Below are 18,963 nucleotides of genomic sequence, written 5' to 3' on the forward strand. Positions count from 1 at the left end.
ATGAAATTTCATTCAGCAACTCAGGTTTGCCTAATAGGTATGAATAGAGGTCAGTGCAACTGTATTTACTGAAGTTTAAACAGGTCAGTAAAACACACTTAACGCTCCTCATTGTAAATCTATTCCTCTCATCTGCCCACTGTGACGATAGTAAGCTGAGAACTCTTTCAACATTTGCATTGTGGGCAGGGAGTGAAAAGAAGTACTGTGCTATATTAAGCAGTTCTCTGAACTGTTCGTTACACTGGCAAGATCTGAAAAACCTACACCATTTTTCATGTGTCATCAACTGATTCCATTGTTCACTGTCTGTTTACACTTGTTGTTTTACAAATGACTGTATATGAATTATTGCATCAAATAAGAGGCTGTCATTTACTAGAATGCTCTTTTCATTTAGCCACATTAAAGTACTTTCAACTACTGACCATTCTGGTGGTTCTGTGAGCATCATCCATGAGAATACTCAGCTATTCCCTGTAACCATGAGGATAAATAGTCTACTGAAGCATCATAAAACGTTGATACTGCTATGTCAAATTTTTTAACAGACTGGTCATCACAATCATTCAGCAGTTTTTTTACACTTAGTGGTACAAAATGTTCATGTTTCCTAGAATTTAGACTTGTCAAAGCTTTATTTAAGACTGCTAATACTTCACATAAGAAATTACTCTGTTTCTCAATGCTCAGAATGGATTGTTGGAAAACACTCATTTGTGAATGTACAAAAAGTAAATAACATTCATTTATAGGATCACTGAAAAAGCTTTTTAAGATTGCAGGGCACTTTGAGTTAGACTAAGACAAAAAGTACAATTTCAAAGGTTCATACATTTTCAAGATCCTTTCTAGGGCTGGCAATAATGAAAGCCACCTTGTTTTGGAAAAGGAAAGTAAATTTTTGTAAGTGACACCAACAAATTCACAGAATTCAGTGAGTTCTGCAACACGAATAGAAAAAATATGAAAATGGTTGTACAACTTCATGACAATGCAGTCAATGTCAACAGGTAAAACATCACAAGCACTTTGAAGTGTGTTATGAACAACATGTGCTGGACAACCTATGCCAACAGTGTTAAGAGTTTTTTAATTTTTCTTTCAGATGTGTGAAAACATTATTACCCTCTTTTTTCATTAACCCCCCAAAATTACAGTTAGTATTGTCTGCACCAAATGCAACACATTTTGAGATGATACTGAATGACTGTATAACATCAGAAAGATAACTGGAAATTGTTTCGAACTTTTAGTTCTGCAATTCATCAAGATCAAGAAATTTCGTCTGCAGTTCATCCTCAACTATCACAGGAAAAATTTTCTGATGTCCATGGTTGCTAGCATCAGTAGATATTGAATGAAAAGTATTTTTCACACTGTTTACAGCAGCTATTACCTGTTTCTGGGAATGCGGAACTATAACATTGTTGATAATTGCTTCACACTTTGTTGTTCCACACGAAACATTTTCTGCAATCTTAGAACCAGGAAAAATTTTTGTGTTTAGTTGAACACTGCAGTCATTAGAACGATAGCTTTGGTGGTGTTTAACAACATGGAATGACAGGGTTCCTTCTGCTACATGTACGTTTTTCTGTCCCTGTGTATTTGAAGTTTCAAAATATCTCTTCATTTTTTGCGGGGAACCTGCCGATCGAAGATTCTTCCTGTGTTTCTCTGATTCCATATGATGCTTGAGATCTGCAGCACCACCATGAGACACCGATACAGCACAGTTACATACGTTACATTTTGCTGAACAGTCATTGTCTGTAGCAGTGAAGCAAGGAAATTTCCTCTGAAGCTCTTCCGAAAACTTTGATTTTCGTTTCGGCATCGCCACGACGTGCTAGCACTTCACGAAACTGAGTGCTGAGTGCTGACAACAATGGCAAGCAAACGCAAAGAAAATAAGAGTACGCAACAATTATAGTGCTTAAGCTGTACATTATCAGGGGGTACCAACGTACGGAATGTCAGTTTCAATTGATAGTTTATAAAATCGACACTCAGAAAATATTTTAACCACTTTGTAAATGTCTGAACATAATCCTTGAAAATCGGAACAAATTGCTTGTTTTAAACAAAAGTCGGGACAAATTTTTGAGCCTCAAAAACGGGACAATCCCGATTAATCGGGACGTATGGTCCCACTACGGAAACCAGACTTGGTATTCATCTAAGAGGTTACTCAGAGTTAAATAATTGGTAACATGTTCGTGGACTATGTATTCTAACGCTTTGGACGGTGCTGGTGCTGGTAGAATGCAAATCGGCCTGTAATCAGAAGGTCGTTTGGCAGATTCCTTCTTTGGTAATGGTTTTATGAGACCCTTCTTCCACGCAGTAGGAAACATGCTGGACGTTAGAGAGCGGTTAAAGATGTCAGTTATTTTGGGCAGTAATGGGTCGACAAGAAAATTGATCATTTGCGCTGTTATATTATCATGTGCTGCGGCTGCCGAATGAATTCGCGCTATGGGTTTCCTGACTGTTAGGGCTTACCGGCTGCAGAAAAAATTTTGTACCACGCACTGAAACGTTAAGGGCCAGCATCTTATGGTTCGAGCCCTTATGCCTTGGTCGAGTGGAGATGTGGTGGCAAAGTAATCATTTAGATCCTCAGCTGTAATGAGAGGTTCATCAGCAGATTTAGGTTTGCACATACCTAGGCCTTGAAGATTTTTCCACAAGACAGCAGGCCTGTGGATGCGCTCAGTTAATGCGAGGGCATACCTGAGTTTTGCATTTCTCACAGACTGACTGCCTCGATTGCGTAGTTGCTTGTACGTGGAATAGTTATCAGGGGTCGAGTGCCGTTTGTATGTCCTATGTGCTGCGTCTCTGACATTAGATGCTTGAGGTTAAGTGTGAGCCACGGAGAAGGTTTTCTCCTTACTCTCACTGTTTTTAAGGGAGCGTGTTTATCGTAAGACATATCGTTATTTATGTCGGAACTATTACCAGACGTTGCCTGTCAAGAGATATCACAGGTGTCAGTTATAATCTTAGACATATTTGTACGCTTAAAATCCATAAAAGTAGCCACTTGCAGTTTGGTCTTCGGGGATTGAATATTATATCATGCGCAGACAGGCCAGGTGCCGAGATCTGGTCCGTATGAATAACTCTATTCGGAATTTTAGTAAGAAAAATATCAAAAAACGTGAGTGTCTACTGTATGGTGAGTAGACCCGAGAGGAATAAGTGTAAGATTTGGACAGGAAAGAATGCGCGTGAATTTTGACTCTGAAGGACTGTTGTTTTGTTCACATCTCCAACTATTATTACATGTTCGTACAGGCAATCTAGATTTGAGAGTGCAGATTCAAAACTATAGAGCTCTCCAACTTTAGGGAGATTATATATAACAGAGACGAGACATTTTCTACCAGAAGTTGCCTGTCAAGAGATATCACAGGTGTCAGTTATAATCTCAGACATATTTGTACACTTAAAATTCCTAAAAGTAGCAACTTGCAGTTTGGTCTTCGGGCATTGAATATTATATCATGCGCAGACAGGCCAGGTGCCGAGATCTGGTCCGTATGAATAACTCTATTCGGAATTTTAGTAAGAAAAATATCAAAATACGTGAGTGTCTACTGTATGGTGAGTAGACCCGAGAGGAATAAGTGTAAGATTTGAACAGGAAAGAATGCGCGTGAATTTTGACTCTGAAGGACTGTTGTTATGTTCACATCTCCAACTATTATTACATGTTCGTACAGGCAATCTAGATTTGAGAGTGCAGATTCAAAACTATAGAGCTCTCCAACTTTAGGGAGTTATATATAACAGAGACGAGACATTTTCTATTTAAAGTTTTAATTTCAATGAACATGTATTTCGGGCTGTTTGTCTTCATTCTGAAATGGGAGCACAATCTTGGGGAATAAATTTGGTCTTACATATGCTGCCCCCCCCCCCCCCCCCCGTTTCTTGCATCTGTCATGCCTCAGAAAGATGTAACCATTAACCATCAAGATTTACAGAGCCAGAAGGGATACACGGCTTCGGCCACATCTCTGACAGGAGTATAATGTGGAACCTGAGATCCTGGAATATGCAGCGGAACTCAGTTATGTGGGCTGGTAAAGACTGAACTTTAGTATGGGGGATCTACAATGCAGTACTTTTTCTGGCTATAAGCTGACGGATAGAAGGAACTGGGGTATCAGGGCCATTCATAGTCAAGTGCTTTGTGGAATGCAGCGAGGAGGGGATGGGGACGCAGCGAGTGGAAGCAGGGTGATAAAGGCAGCAGGGTGGGGGGGGGGGTGATGTTAAAGGACGGGCACGTGGGCCCAGAGACAGTGTGGCAATACTGAGTGCGTGAATCTTGCAGAGATTGACAATACATGGAGACACAGTGTTAAAGCACGAGAAAATAAGTAATGAAAGAAAATAATAATGTAAAAGGATGGTTCAAATGGCTCTGAGCACTATGGGACTCAACTGCTGAGGTCATTAGTCCCCTAGAACTTAGAACTACTTAAACCTAACTAACCTAAGGACATCACACACATCCAGGCCCGAGGCAGGATTCGAACCTGCGACCGTAGCGGTCTCGCGGTTCCAGACTGCAGCGCCAGAACCGCGCGGCCACTTCGGCCGGCCATGTAAAAGGAAACAACCACAAAAAATGATTGTGAAGTAGAGTGATAATGTAAAAGGAGGATGGAGAAAACAATATATCTAGGATTGCGTTGCTAATGAATAAAGTAGTATATATACAGTAATGTAATCGTTAGAATCAGAGACCTATGAGAGTAGTAAAGTAAGGGTGAAATAATGACAATACTGGAGTTAGAAGAATAAAACAAGAAAAATTTTAACTAGCACTAAAATTATGCCTAACCAAACGAATGATAATAACAGGAAACTGTTATAAGGAAAGAACAATGAAATAACTTAGCTCTTCACAAAATAGAGGTACAAAAATAAGACAAATGAGCTATGGGCAGCAGAATTTACAAGTTCCTAGCTGCTAAAGCATAGGCCTAGAGATTTCCTGCGCTGCCAGCAGTATTTTGCTCTTCTGGAGCAGTTAGTTATATTATTGTAGGGGGCTAATTGACATTGTTGTTACCATCCTGAGGCCACACCTGCTACCAGTTATTCTTTGGTAGCTGCATTATCATTACCTGGTTCCCATGCCGGCTCTTCTGATGACTAACAGGTTGCAGATCGTTCTGGGCAGGTCAGCTGATAGGACGGGAAGTGTGGCTAGCATTTGGCCACTTGTTGCTGGGAACCTGTCCCTGCAATACTCGTGAGCCAACTGTCGGCAAATGTCTTCTCTTCCTGTCTGCTTGGAACTCGTCCAGAGCAGAGAGATCTCCTACGTCTACATGACTATTCTGAAATTCACAATTAAGTGTCTGACATAGTATTTATGGAACCACCTTAAATCTATTTCTCTACAGTTCCACTGTCAAACAGCAACGCTTGAATCTTTCTGTGTGAGCTCTTCCAAAATATATTTGCAGTCGGAGGATAAAGCTGCCCATTTGAGCATTCTGTGATTTTTCAGGGGGGACAAATTCATCCAGTTATACTGGTGGATCTGTGTGGCAAGCATGAAGAACTTGCTACAAGGAAAACTCAGACTATGTGCCTACACTGAGGTTGTAAGTGGGACCCATCATGAGAATTCTCCTCATCCTCTGCTGCTGAGCACGACTCTGACTGACTTAGTTGGAGATAACAGCTACAGTATCAACCCATCAGATCAGATGACGGCCGAACAGGTTAATTTGGTCTCTCATTTTCTGAGAGTGGGGAATGGGAAAGAATCGAACATCTCCCTGAGGTTGCAGACAAAATCCACTGGGTGAATGTGGAAGTTTAGCCCTTCGAATTCACACTGGAGACGATGCTTGCTCCGCAGAAAACCACGACATTTCACAGAGAGTTGAAACGTGTCCAAGTCATTGTGAGCCGAGAGGATGGCTACGCCAGACTCTGCTGGCAGGCAAGTTAATCCCTGATTGCGGATGGTGTTGGGCAAAGGTTATGGGTATGATTTACCTCCCGACTGAGCCTGGAGCGCCGCGCCTGTGGGAGGAGGAAATCATTGCTCCTCTCTCCCTTTGTCATCAAATTACACTCCTGGAAATGGAAAAAAGAACACATTGACACCGGTGTGTCAGACCCACCATACTTGCTCCGGACACTGCGAGAGGGCTGTACAAGCAATGATCACACGCACGGCACAGCGGACACACCAGGAACCGCGGTGTTGGCCGTCGAATGGCGCTAGCTGCGCAGCATTTGTGCACCGCCGTCGTCAGTGTCAGCCAGTTTGCCGTGGCATACGGAGCTCCATCGCAGTCTTTAACACTGGTAGCATGCCGCGACAGCGTGGACGTGAACTGTATGTGCAGTTGACGGACTTTGAGCGAGGGCGTATAGTGGGCATGCGGGAGGCCGGGTGGACGTACCGCCGAATTGCTCAACACGTGGGGCGTGAGGTCTCCACAGTACATCGATGTTGTCGCCAGTGGTCGGCGGAAGGCGCACGTGCCCGTCGACCTGGGACCGGACCGCAGCGACGCACGGATGCATGCCAAGACCGTAGGATCCTACGCAGTGCCGTAGGGGACCGCACCGCCACTTCCCAGCAAATTAGGGACACTGTTGCTCCTGGGGTATCGGCGAGGACCATTCGCAACCGTCTCCATGAAGCTGGGCTACGGTCCCGCACACCGTTAGGCCGTCTTCCGCTCACGCCCCAACATCGTGCAGCCCGCCTCCAGTGGTGTCGCGACAGGCGTGAATGGAGGGACGAATGGAGACGTGTTGTCTTCAGCGATGAGAGTCGCTTCTGCCTTGGTGCCAATGATGGTCGTATGCGTGTTTGGCGCCGTGCAGGTGAGCGCCACAATCAGGACTGCATACGACCGAGGCACACAGGGCCAACACCCGGCATCATGGTGTGGGGAGCGATCTCCTACACTGGCCGTACACCACTGGTGATCGTCGAGGGGACACTGAATAGTGCACGGTACATCCAAACCGTCATCGAACCCATCGTTCTACCATTCCTAGACCGGCAAGGGAACTTGCTGTTCCAGCAGGACAATGCACGTCCGCATGTATCCCGTGCCACCCAACGTGCTCTAGAAGGTGTAAGTCAACCACCCTGGCCAGCAAGATCTCCGGATCTGTCCTCCATTGAGCATGTTTGGGACTGGATGAAGCGTCGTCTCACGCGGTCTGCACATCCAGCACGAACGCTGGTCCAACTGAGGCGCCAGGTGGAAATGGCATGGCAAGCCGTTCCACAGGACTACATCCAGCATCTCTACGATCGTCTCCATGGGAGAATAGCAGCCTGCATTGCTGCGAAAGGTGGATATACACTGTACTAGTGCCGACATTGTGCATGCTCTGTTGCCTGTGTCTATGTGCCTGTGGTTCTGTCAGTGTGATCATGTGATGTATCTGACCCAAGGAATGTGTCAATAAAGTTTCCCCTTCCTGGGACAATGAATTCACGGTGTTCTTATTTCAATTTCCAGGAGTGTACATACTGAAAAAAGCTGTGGATTTTTTTCTATAAGCATTATTTATTTTCTAAATAAATGTTAGAATACACTCTTCACTTTTGTTATGATACAGTTACTTATTATTCAATCAGTAGCGCTCTTGTTTTCAACAATTTATCTATTTTTCTTTTCAGAGTCGAATAGTGTTTCCGGCTGTTATATGTTATCTAACTACCAGCTAGGCTTTGAGGCCAAACTTCTTGGAATGCCACCAGATGCACTGACCCAGCAAATACTTGGTCAGTGCTGGCTCGCCTGTTCACGGTCCCTGTCCAGGGCACTTATGTTTTGCTGTCACTTCGTTGGCCAGTCACTACACCCACGCTCGCTCAGGCTTGCCTATCACTGATCAGTTACTACGCCCATGCTCCGTCATGCTTCCCTATCGTTAGTTCGAGGTGAACACAAAACCGTACTTGCTTCAATATCTCGGTTGATGAAGAGTTTCACAGGATTACTAATATAACAAAATCACATGCCCGTCTGTCTGCTAATATCGGTTTGAAGTCTTCAACCATTCACAATAGAACGTGCGCAGCCTTATTGCTCTTCCATCAAAACTGTAATTCAGAATGAGATTTTCACTCTGCAGCGGAGTGTGCGGCGGGCAAGTGCTCTACCATCTGAGCTACCGAAGCACGACTCACGCCCGCTCTCACAGCCTTACTTCTGCCAGTATCTCGTCTCCTACCTTCCAAACTTTACAGAAGCTCTCCTGCGAAGCTTGCAGAACTAGCGCTCCTGAAAGAAAGGATATTGCGGAGACATGGCTTAGCCACAGCCTGGGGGATGTTTCCAGAATGAGATTTTCACTCTGCAGCGGAGTGTGCGCTGATATGAAACTTCCTGGCAGATTAAAACTGTGTGCCCGACCGAGTCTCGAACTCGGGACCTTTGCCTTTCGCGGGCTGTGAGACCGGGCGTGAGTCGTGCTTCGGTAGCTCAGATGGTAGAGCACTTGCCCGCGAAAGGCAAAGGTCCCGAGTTCGAGTCTCGGTCGGGCACACAGTTTTAATCTGCCAGGAAGTTTCAAAACTGTAATTATTTGTCACACGGGTTGGTCTCAATTTTTTTCTCCAGAGTTCACAACAACAGAGTTTCCAAATGAATTTACATTCTCCTTTTCATTTGTAAATGTTCTTGACTGCCACGGCACGGACGGTTATTGAACACTTTGGCACTCTATTGATTACTTCTCCTGACCATTAATTTGTGTATACATTTTTTTGTGCTTGGCCTTTCAGTGTGCTCCTTCTCTAAACTTTGTATTGTGAGTGCTACTAGAAGCTGTTACTAACATAAATGTAAGAAAAATTCGCCTACGCAATGTGTATGTGTGGCGTCTTGAACGAAACTCCATGAAAACCATGGTTTCCTAACAAAACTCCATGAAAACCATGGTTTCCTAGAACTTTGGCTTCAACTACACTAGGAGTTTGGCATAGTAATGAAAACAGATTTGCTGGTAGTGTGGTATACACCCAACTCAGCCATGACAAGCCCAGCGATCGTCCCCGACCCTATTGACTATAAGTCAAGCTTGTCATTTGATTTCAACTCAGCCCCTCCTGACAAAATTCAAACTAGGTTTAATAGTCTTGTGACTTAGCACGCACTGCAGCGTTAAGGTGTGCCCTTGGCGCGATCGATATTAGGAAAACATTGATGTTAACATCAGTTCATAAATATTGATGTATGATATACGTAAGGAAAACATCGATGCCCATGAACGTGGATGTTTTGGGTGCCAAAATAAACAATCCATTATTTTATTTATTAAATGTTTTCATTATGCAAACTAGATAAAAACTAACGTTCCCAGTATTTTATGGGTACACACTTCAAAAAAAGTAACTTTTGGACAGAAGTTCTCCTTTAAGTCTGTTGTCCAGTTTTTGAAAAAAGGGCTTCCAAAGTTGTCGAAGTCGATGCGGAGCATATATGTTTAATAGGTACTTTCTTCAGCTTTGGATAGATGGATCCTCGGACTTGCCATAAAATTAATGGATCTTGTTTTAAGTCAGCTTCAGATTCTTATATAAAGATGTGTTATGGAAATACCTTAGGTCCATTGGCATATTGGTGTCACGTTGTTTAGCCTAAGCATTAATCTTCTCAATAACAAGTTTGTAGTGATTACTCCATGTATCTGTGGCATCCTCTTCGTTCATTTTCACTTCGTTCATGCACCTCAATTTATGAAATAATCTCCATGTCACTCGAGACTCTTCATGGCTCTTGAACAGGCTAGTGAGTCTTGAAAATGCATATTCCTGAATCGAGGATCAAAGAGAGTGATGACAGCAAGGTTATTAACATTTTCAATATGTGGCAATCTTTTTTTTTTAATTTCTGCAATTATGATACTTTTTAAACTCTTATTGTTTTGGTTGGAAGCTAGTTACTTTTGTAGTAAGTAATCGGGTAAGCGGTATTATTTTACGACAAGTTAAAAATTTTTCACCACAGACTGTCCAACTCGTCATCTCAATTGCTCGTAATATATTGCAGACTTCAATTAAATCAATTACTTGTTTTGCATTGAACATTTCTGGTGCACTAGTGTGGCAGTTAATAATTTTATTGATTCCAGGGTGCAGCTTTCAAGATCTTTAATCAAATGAAATACTGAATTCCAACTTGTGGAAACATCGTGAATCGACTTCAGATCGGATTCTTACTTAATTCATCACTAGCAGTAACACATTGTTTGAATCATGTTACTATTCTTTTAACTGCTGCTATTAAGTCAGGCAGATAACCTGATTTTTCAACTGAGTTTTGTGTCACCAAATCCAACATGTTGCCTGACCAGTGTATATGACGATTTCTACCAAAAGCAGTATCTACTGCCTTTAGGATGTTGGTGGCAGCATCAGTGACAACTGCCTGAATTTTATTGATTCCAGTATCCCACTCCTCACAGATGTTCAGTAACGTATTTGCTGTGAATTCTGCAATATCGGATTGAGTTAAATTGTAAACTCGTAACGTTTCTCATAAAAAACCCAGCCTAGTCACAACAAACTTCTTGTTTGCATCATGTCTGTCTAAATGCCTATTGTAAACTCAAACTACTCACTTTCTGAAGTTTCTCTTCACAGTGCTCTCTAATAACGCATTACTTGGTTTCGAACATTCCTTTCATAGTAAATTATGAAGGCACCTTGTACAATGGGCTAGCGACTTCCATCAAATTCAGATAACCTTCGTTGTCTTACAATTTGAAAAGGTTGGGAATCCATATAAATCTTATATAAAATACTAGTTGTCAACCAAACTCCTTTTGGTCCCATACAAGCACACGCAGATGTGTTTCGAAAACTAGAGCGTAGGGTTGATTAAGAGAATGACCTTTCACTTCTTACTGAATCCCAATTCTCCTGATTCAGTTATTTGTGATATTACATTAGCAGCACTTGTTGAAGGCACAGCACTAGGTTCTCGAATAGTAGGTGTTGATGGTGGAGTAGGGCTGGTATGCTCATGTTCACCTATAGGACTTCATATTCATAGGTCACATACATTAGTATGTTCTGCAGAAACGATCAGCATTTCAACATGTGTCCTGTTGCCTCGTAGGCACAGGATCCGCCATATGCCCTGATAACTTGTTTCATACGTAATGGCTTCGATGTGTATATGGAGCACATTGTGTCCTATGGTATAGGAATGAATGCTGCATTCACCTGGTTCGAAAGTTCGTCAGTGGTAGTTGGCATTGGGTCAGAGGGATGCATCCGCCATTTCATCGTATTCCACACATTTTCGATTGGCGGCAAGTCAGGTGATCTGGCGGGCAAGGGCAAAAGGCAGACATCAAGTGACATAAAGAAGGCAAGTGTCCGTGCATTAGCATGTGGTTCTACATTGCCATGCTGAAATATGGCGTCTGGGTGTTGTGCAGAATGGTTATGCCTATGGGTCACAGGACATCATTCAGTTATGTCACACTGATCACTGTGCCCTGGACACACACCAACTGTGATTTGTGGCTGTACCCAGTAACACCCCATACCATAAGGCCTTCAGTTGCTGCTGTATGTCTTGTGTATGAATGCTGTCAGAGACCTATGAGAGTAGTAAAGTAATGGTGAAATAATGACAATACTGGAGTTAGAAGAACAAAACAAGAAAAATTTTAACTAGCACTAAAATTGTGCCTAATCAAACGAATGATAATAACAGGAAACTGTTATAAGGAAAGAAGAATGAAATACACTCCTGGAAATGGAAAGAAGAACACATTGACACCGGTGTGTCAGACCCACCATACTTGCTCCGGACACTGCGAGAGGGCTGTACAAGCAATGATCACACGCACTGCACAGCGGACACACCAGGAACCGCGGTGTTGGCCGTCGAATGGCGCTAGCTGCGCAGCATTTGTGCACCGCCGCCGTCAGTGTCAGCTAGTTTGCCGTGGCATACGGAGCTCCATCGCAGTCTTTAACACTGGTAGCATGCCGTGACAGCGTGGACGTGAACCGTATGTGCAGTTGACGGACTTTGAGCGAGGGCGTATAGTGGGCATGCGGGAGGCCGGGTGGACGTACCGCCGAATTGCTCAACACGTGGGGCGTGAGGTCTCCACAGTACATCGATGTTGTCGCCAGTGGTCGGCGGAAGGTGCACGTGTCCGTCGACCTGGGACCGGACCGCAGCGACGCACGGATGCACGCCAAGACCGTAGGATCCTACGCAGTGCCGTAGGGGACCGCACCGCCACATCCCAGCAAATTAGGGACACTGTTGCTCCTGGGGTATCGGCGAGGACCATTCGCAACCGTCTCCATGAAGCTGGGCTACGGTCCCGCACACCGTTAGGCCGTCTTCCGCTCACGCCCCAACATCGTGCAGCCCGCCTCCAGTGGTGTCGCGACAGGCGTGAATGGAGGGACGAATGGAGACGTGTCGTCTTCAGCGATGAGAGTCGCTTCTGCCTTGGTGCCAATGATGGTCGTATGCGTGTTTGGCGCCGTGCAGGTGAGCGCCACAATCAGGACTGCATACGACCGAGGCACACAGGGCCAACACCCGGCATCATGGTGTGGGGAGCGATCTCCTACACTGGCCGTACACCACTGGTGATCGTCGAGGGGACACTGAATAGTGCACGGTACATCCAAACCGTCATCGAATCTATCGTTCTACCATTCCTAGACCGGCAAGGGAACTTGCTGTTCCAACAGGACAATGCACGTCCGCATGTATCCCGTGCCACCAAACGCGCTCTAGAAGGTGTAAGTCAACTACCCTGGCCAGCAAGATCTCCGGATCTGTCCCCCATTGAGCATGTTTGGGACTGGATGAAGCGTCGTCTCACGCGGTCTGCACGTCCAGCACGAACGCTGGTCCAACTGAGGCGCCAGGTGGAAATGGCATGGCAAGCCGTTCCACAGGACTACATCCAGCATCTCTACGATCGTCTCCATGGGAGAATAGCAGCCTGCATTGCTGCGAAAGGTGGATATACACTGTACTAGTGCCGACATTGTGCATGCTCTGTTGCCTGTGTCTATGTGCCTGTGGTTCTGTCAGTGTGATCATGTGATGTATCTGACCCCAGGAATGTGTCAATAAAGTTTCCCCTTCCTGGGACAATGAATTCACGGTGTTCTTATTTCAATTTCCAGGAGTGTAACTTAGCTCTTCACAAAATAGAGGTACAAAAATACCATGCAGCGAACCGAAATGCGGCCGTCATTTTCAAACAACTAGAACCAGGATCCGTCTGAAAACACTATCTGATGTCATTCCTGTTGCCAGTGACGTCATTCCATAGATCATTGCCGTCTATCACGTTTCTGCACATTCGTCAAAGGTAGGTGGAGAAGTGGACGAAGTGCACATAACCCATGCCGTAAGAAACGGATACAGACCATCAGCCTCATAGTGTACTATGTGTTCCACTGTTGCGCCAGAGCTGAGGGGGATATAGATCTCTCCTGCAATGGTTTTTGGATGAAGTGTCGGTCTTCACGGGGATGGTCTGGATGGTGCAACCTGACATAGCTCATCATGTTCTACAGCCTACGCAACTGTTGCACAGCTGAAAGACTTCATCCCACATGAGAAGTAATTTCTTAAATGGATGCATCACGTTCTCTCATATCAGTGATGCGCCCTCTTTCAAACTGATTTGACGGTGCGTTCCGTGCATATGTCTGAGAGGCATCCAGTACGTCTGCTCAAGTCACACTGATCCATTGCCTTCTGATTATAGTAATGAGAGCCACAAGACACACTTCACCTGTAGGGGTGTTTCGCCGCCGTGATATAATGTTGAGCTTGAACATGCCGGCCGGCCTTTCTGCAGAACATAACAGTGTACACACCCTGTGAATATGAACGTCCTAACTCTAGTCATTCTAGGTGTTTGATTTTTTTCCTGAACGTGAGAGCACTTTGAATGTTATTAGATAATAAATTTGGGAATGTTTAATCCATATGACATTTCTAATTAGCAATTTTACCAGAAGTAATTAATATTTTTCCATAAGAACAACATTTGGCGGTAGCATTATTTACTTCTTTGAAATATTTCCAGTATTTACTTCTTGGCGGTATCTTAAAAGCATGTATATTAAAAATAAATCATTAGCTGTAATTATACACCATCTCATAAAACAAATAAACCGTTTTAGACAATATTTCATCACCATTCGGTACAAAAGACGTTTAGCATTTAATTCATCTTCAACCAGAGCTGCCGACACCGAAAAAAGACGCCTTTTCTTTAATGCAAAACAAGCAATTACTTATTCTCAGGCAGTTTCTTCACAAAATAACCTAAAAAAGAAAGGACGTAGTTTGTGAATTTATGGTAAAATGTTTGACAGGCTCAAAAGAATGAGTTTACTGAACAAAGAAATAGAATGCAATACAAAAGATCAACGACTTGAGTATTGAAATATCGATGTTCCGGTATTATTCTCAATCCACCGATGTGTCGATGTTTTAGAGCACTTACAGTCGTTGTAAAAACATAGATGTTTACCTAACATCGACGAATATCGAACACCCATAGCGTACTCCACTTCCAGCTCAATATGACTGTAGACTGTGCCAGTTACCGGTGCATCTGCTGACGAGATGATGCATGTTATTCATTTTAGGAAGGCACAAACTGATGACGTGCACATTTGGCAGGAAGTACAGGGCCTTCAGTGTTTAGAGAGGAGTAGGATAGGAGGGTACTCCAGGCGGCCAGTGCTAAGGAATGTCAAGTGCAGGAGCTGCAGACGCTTCGGCCAGTGGGGTGGACGGGCTGAAGCAGGATTGTAACAGCGATTCGAGATGCTCTTCCAAGGAACATCGGGTTTCAGTGTTGATTAATTTCATTGTTTTTCAGCCAAGATGCCCATCACTTTCCCCACTTAGATCGTGTTGTGAATATAGTAACTGAATGTTACTATTAATTCAGCGCAAAAATTCACAGTAGCATAAAACTGTTTCCCTGCTATGGTTCCTTTAAACACTTGTTTGATAGGGTGGCGCCGTGACGATGTGGCAAGACAATAAGAAATAGCGAATAACGTTTATTAAGTATGATACGAGTTGGTACATGACTTGGGCACAACTTGATGAATGGCACTTTGTCATATACTTAGTACAAGGATATCTAACTCTCCTGTCTCTCGGCAGTTGTGGTCCTGTAAGTCTTACTAAAAGGAATATTTGCAGACACCCTGTTACAGGTCGTAGCTGTGAGTAAATAGCGACTGCTAAGTCTGGCAGTACTCTTCAGAGTATTGTACTGAGCTAAATGCAGACTCTGAAGTGAACTGTTTGATTGGTGAATTGTAACTGAGTGACCATGGCACAGCGTGTGTTGAGCAAGTCAGTGGAAGTATATCCATGTCTGCTCATACAAGACGGAAGCAAAGTAGCCTTCAGTTGACAAGATTCTCTGTGGCTGCTGTCCAAACACTGGTGGACGAGTATAACGCTCTGGAGGAAGTGGAGCAGAAGCAGGAAGAGAATCACGTTTGTGAGTGACATCTGGAGGGTGATGCACGTAACAGAGACACAAGGCGAGAGGTTTACCTTTGTGGTGGCGGCCCGTCGTTATATTTGTTGTGTACATCTTGCTCGGTGCACAACAGATCACGTATGTAGTTATAAGCATGTAGAGATCTTAGTGGCGAATGGTACGAACACTCGATTCTGTAATCGTTTTGGATTCAAATGATTATTCATATTAGCATTTATGTATGACATAGTTTGTGCCATCTACACCCACAGTTTCAGCTACAACAAGGCCACCAGTGTTTATAGATTCTCTTTCTGCCTAACAACTACATGCTGCTTGGATAACTGGAATTTTATGACTTCTTGGCTCCTTCCTCACACCACTGCCTCTACTTTCACTCCATGTTTCCTGTTAAAACTCTGCCCCTTACATAGTTGGCAAGAGAAATTACCCAAGTATTTGTTTCAACATCAAAAGTAATCACATTCATAATCCTGAGAACGGTGCTTTCATCATGTACTCCTAACTGCTCGAATTCATTGGGGAAGTATAAAACTGAAAGAAAATCTGCAGAGTTGGAAAAGTCTGGAACAACACAGATGCATATGAACATATAATAATCTGATTATTAGACTACAAAAAGAAGTAGTTATTTTAGTTATTTAGACCTACAAAAGAATAGCCGAGGGTTTTCGTTAGGCAGAACTATTTGTATATCCTTCAATTCTTCAAATTTTAAGTCAGTTACTGTGTACTACCTGGATAAACTTATGTGCTAAGGTTTCTCTCACTGGGCACTAGTATGTTTCTTTCCATTGTGATGGATATTACTCACTTCTTAGTGATGTTGGTGACCCAATCCCCTCGGCAGCAGAGGCGTTGACGGGTTCTCTACCTTTCGATGACCATTTGTTCTGCATGACGGGAAGACGCTATAGGATCAGTTTGGAGGCAGAAAACCAAGTTGTATACCCATGAGTGGATCGGTAGTACTGCTTGTAATTACTCAAAAATGCATTCGATGTCCAGTCAACCGCTGTGGTATCTTGTTTGGATGATCCACCATGGATACAATAAAAAATTGATATTGAATGAGATGTCAGAGGTGCTTCGCACATTATAGGGTCCATGCTATGTCAAAGATTCAGTTCACAGTATTTCGTAACAAGCACATTAACGCTCTTCTTAGTGTGAATGTTCCACATTTAAACTTGGAATCAGCTTTCTGCACATCAAAAGACAAGACTTTTAGGTACTGCTCCCGTAGTCCTGACTAGATGTTGCTATACTTTAATGTTACAACATTCACACTCAATTGTTATGTTCACATTCGACTTCCTTCTGTTCAACATTCTTCATTATCCGAATTTTTAATCAGTTTTTGAAAGTTTACACAACTATGCAATCACACTCACACCCAAAGGACAAAAGTGTTAAATTTGTAAAAGTTTATACTATGACACCAACACATTCACACTCATAGTCTAACGCATCTGCCATCCAATACAGTTCCCCCACTTCTCCTTGGGCCCTTTGCCTGCCTTCGTACGATAGAGGCCAGCTATTGGCTATTTTCTTCACCTTCTGTAACTGACCTCCAAACACCTTTTGTCAGCTGGCATTTTTCTAAGGACTTGTATCTTCCCTTATATACATATTATTTGCATATACTTACTGTTTCTGTCTAATTTACTTGCTCTTGTTTCGTTTTAATATCTAAGACCTATTAGTTTCAAATATTCAGAACGGCCACCACACTGTTTTCAACAGTCAGCAGGTTCTCTGAAACATCTCGTTATTTGGTCATCCTACAGACAAAGTACTGATTGGCTTGTGCGCCACCACACTGAGCAACAATTCACCATCGAAAAAAGTTCATAAACTCTTTTGACCATTTGCTGAATGAAGTATAAATGTTACAGGATGACCGCGCTGCACTGGGCAGTGTTCAGCGGACACCTAGAGGCTGTAAGGTGCTTGCTTGCCAATGGGGCAGAGGTGGATGCCAAGGACGCCGATCGGAGGACGCCTCTGCACTTGGCAGTACAAAGTGGATACCTGGAGGCAGTGAGGTGTCTGCTGGACAGTGCGGCAAATGCAGGCGCTAAGGACGACACACACGTGACGCCTCTGCACATGGCAGCGTACGATGGACGCTTGGATATAATGAGGTGTCTGCTGGCCCATGGGGCGAAGGTGGGCGCTAGGGATCGCAACCAGCGGACACCTTTGCACTGGGCAGCACAAAATGGAGACCTGGAGGCAGTGAAGTGTTTGCTGGACAGTGGGGCACAGGTGGGACCCAGGAACAGTTGGCATCTCACACCGCTGCATTTGGCTACAGAGAGGGGCCATATGGCAGTGGTGCAGCTGTTGGCGCAATCTTCTGCCGACCTCAATATTAAATGTATAGAAGGGAGGACGGCGCTGCACAAAGCAGTACTGCAGGGCCACACTGATTTGGGGTTTGTGCTTGTAGAGGCAGGGGCAAATGTGAAGGTGTCAGATAAGAGGAAGTGCACAGCATTGCACTATGCTGCACTCGCAGGGAACCTGGAGATGGTGAGATGTCTGTTGGAGAGGGGGGCAGACGTTGGCGCGAGAAATAATCTGCGTAATACGCCTCTTCACTTGGCGGCAGAGAGGAGCCATTTGGCTGTAATGCGGCTGTTGCTGGCATTCTTTGCTAACCCTAATGCCAAAGGTCGGATGGGGCGAACACCGCTGCACCATGCAGTATACCGTACCAATAAAAAGATGGCAGCTATGCTGTTGGAGGCTGGTGCGAGTGCGGGCATCAGTGATGACAAGGGGAGGACGCCCCTAGAAGCTGCCAAACAGCGGAACTTCCGGCTGCAGGTGCAGATCCTGAAATAAATCTTCCAGCCCAACAACATTTCTGAACTTTTCTACTTCTCTTTTTTGCATTTTTAAATAAAACATGTTCAATGAAAATAATATTATAGTCACTTGGTTTTGTATTTATTCATTAGTCACTCTTTTGTATTTATTCATACTTAGCTCATATAATTAGTCTAAAAACACTATAGTGAAAGAAGCAAGAACCTAGATTCTAATGTAAGCCTCAAGGGGCACCTTCTTTAGTAGTATTCTGAAACTATTTCTACCACTAACTTTTCAGTAGTCCGTATGAATCAACCAACACTCATCTTGTTGCTAACAAACATCGCATCCCTATAATATGTGATTGCTGAAAAACATTTTGTACCAGCTTATTTGGTGCTGTGCGAAACTTACGTTGCACCTTACCCTCTTCTTTCTCATGTTCATTCTGTGATAGAAACCTACCTTTAGCTTAATTCAAAACTGAATTAATGGCAGAAAGTGTTTCATAACATGTTATCATACACACTGTTTACTTCAAATCCAATAACATTGTAAGTAAAATGGTAGGTAGTGTGTAATGAATAT

The 18,963-nt window shown here is 43.7% G+C and overlaps 1 protein-coding gene across 1 annotated transcript in view; it reads left to right on the forward strand.

Annotated features, from left to right (window-relative positions):
• Window positions 1-18,408, forward strand: part of LOC126191177 (ankyrin repeat domain-containing protein 65-like) — a 30,447-nt gene extending 12,039 nt beyond the window's left edge. Inside the window, exon 2 of the mRNA XM_049931952.1 lies at window positions 17,454-18,408. Within this exon, the coding sequence (XP_049787909.1) occupies window positions 17,454-18,408 (955 nt within the window). The remainder of the gene's footprint in view (window positions 1-17,453) is intronic.
• The last annotated feature ends 555 nt before the right edge of the window (window positions 18,409-18,963 follow it).

The sequence above is a fragment of the Schistocerca cancellata genome, chromosome 6, assembly GCF_023864275.1.
Source record: "Schistocerca cancellata isolate TAMUIC-IGC-003103 chromosome 6, iqSchCanc2.1, whole genome shotgun sequence".
Taxonomy (NCBI): Eukaryota; Metazoa; Arthropoda; class Insecta; order Orthoptera; family Acrididae; genus Schistocerca; species Schistocerca cancellata.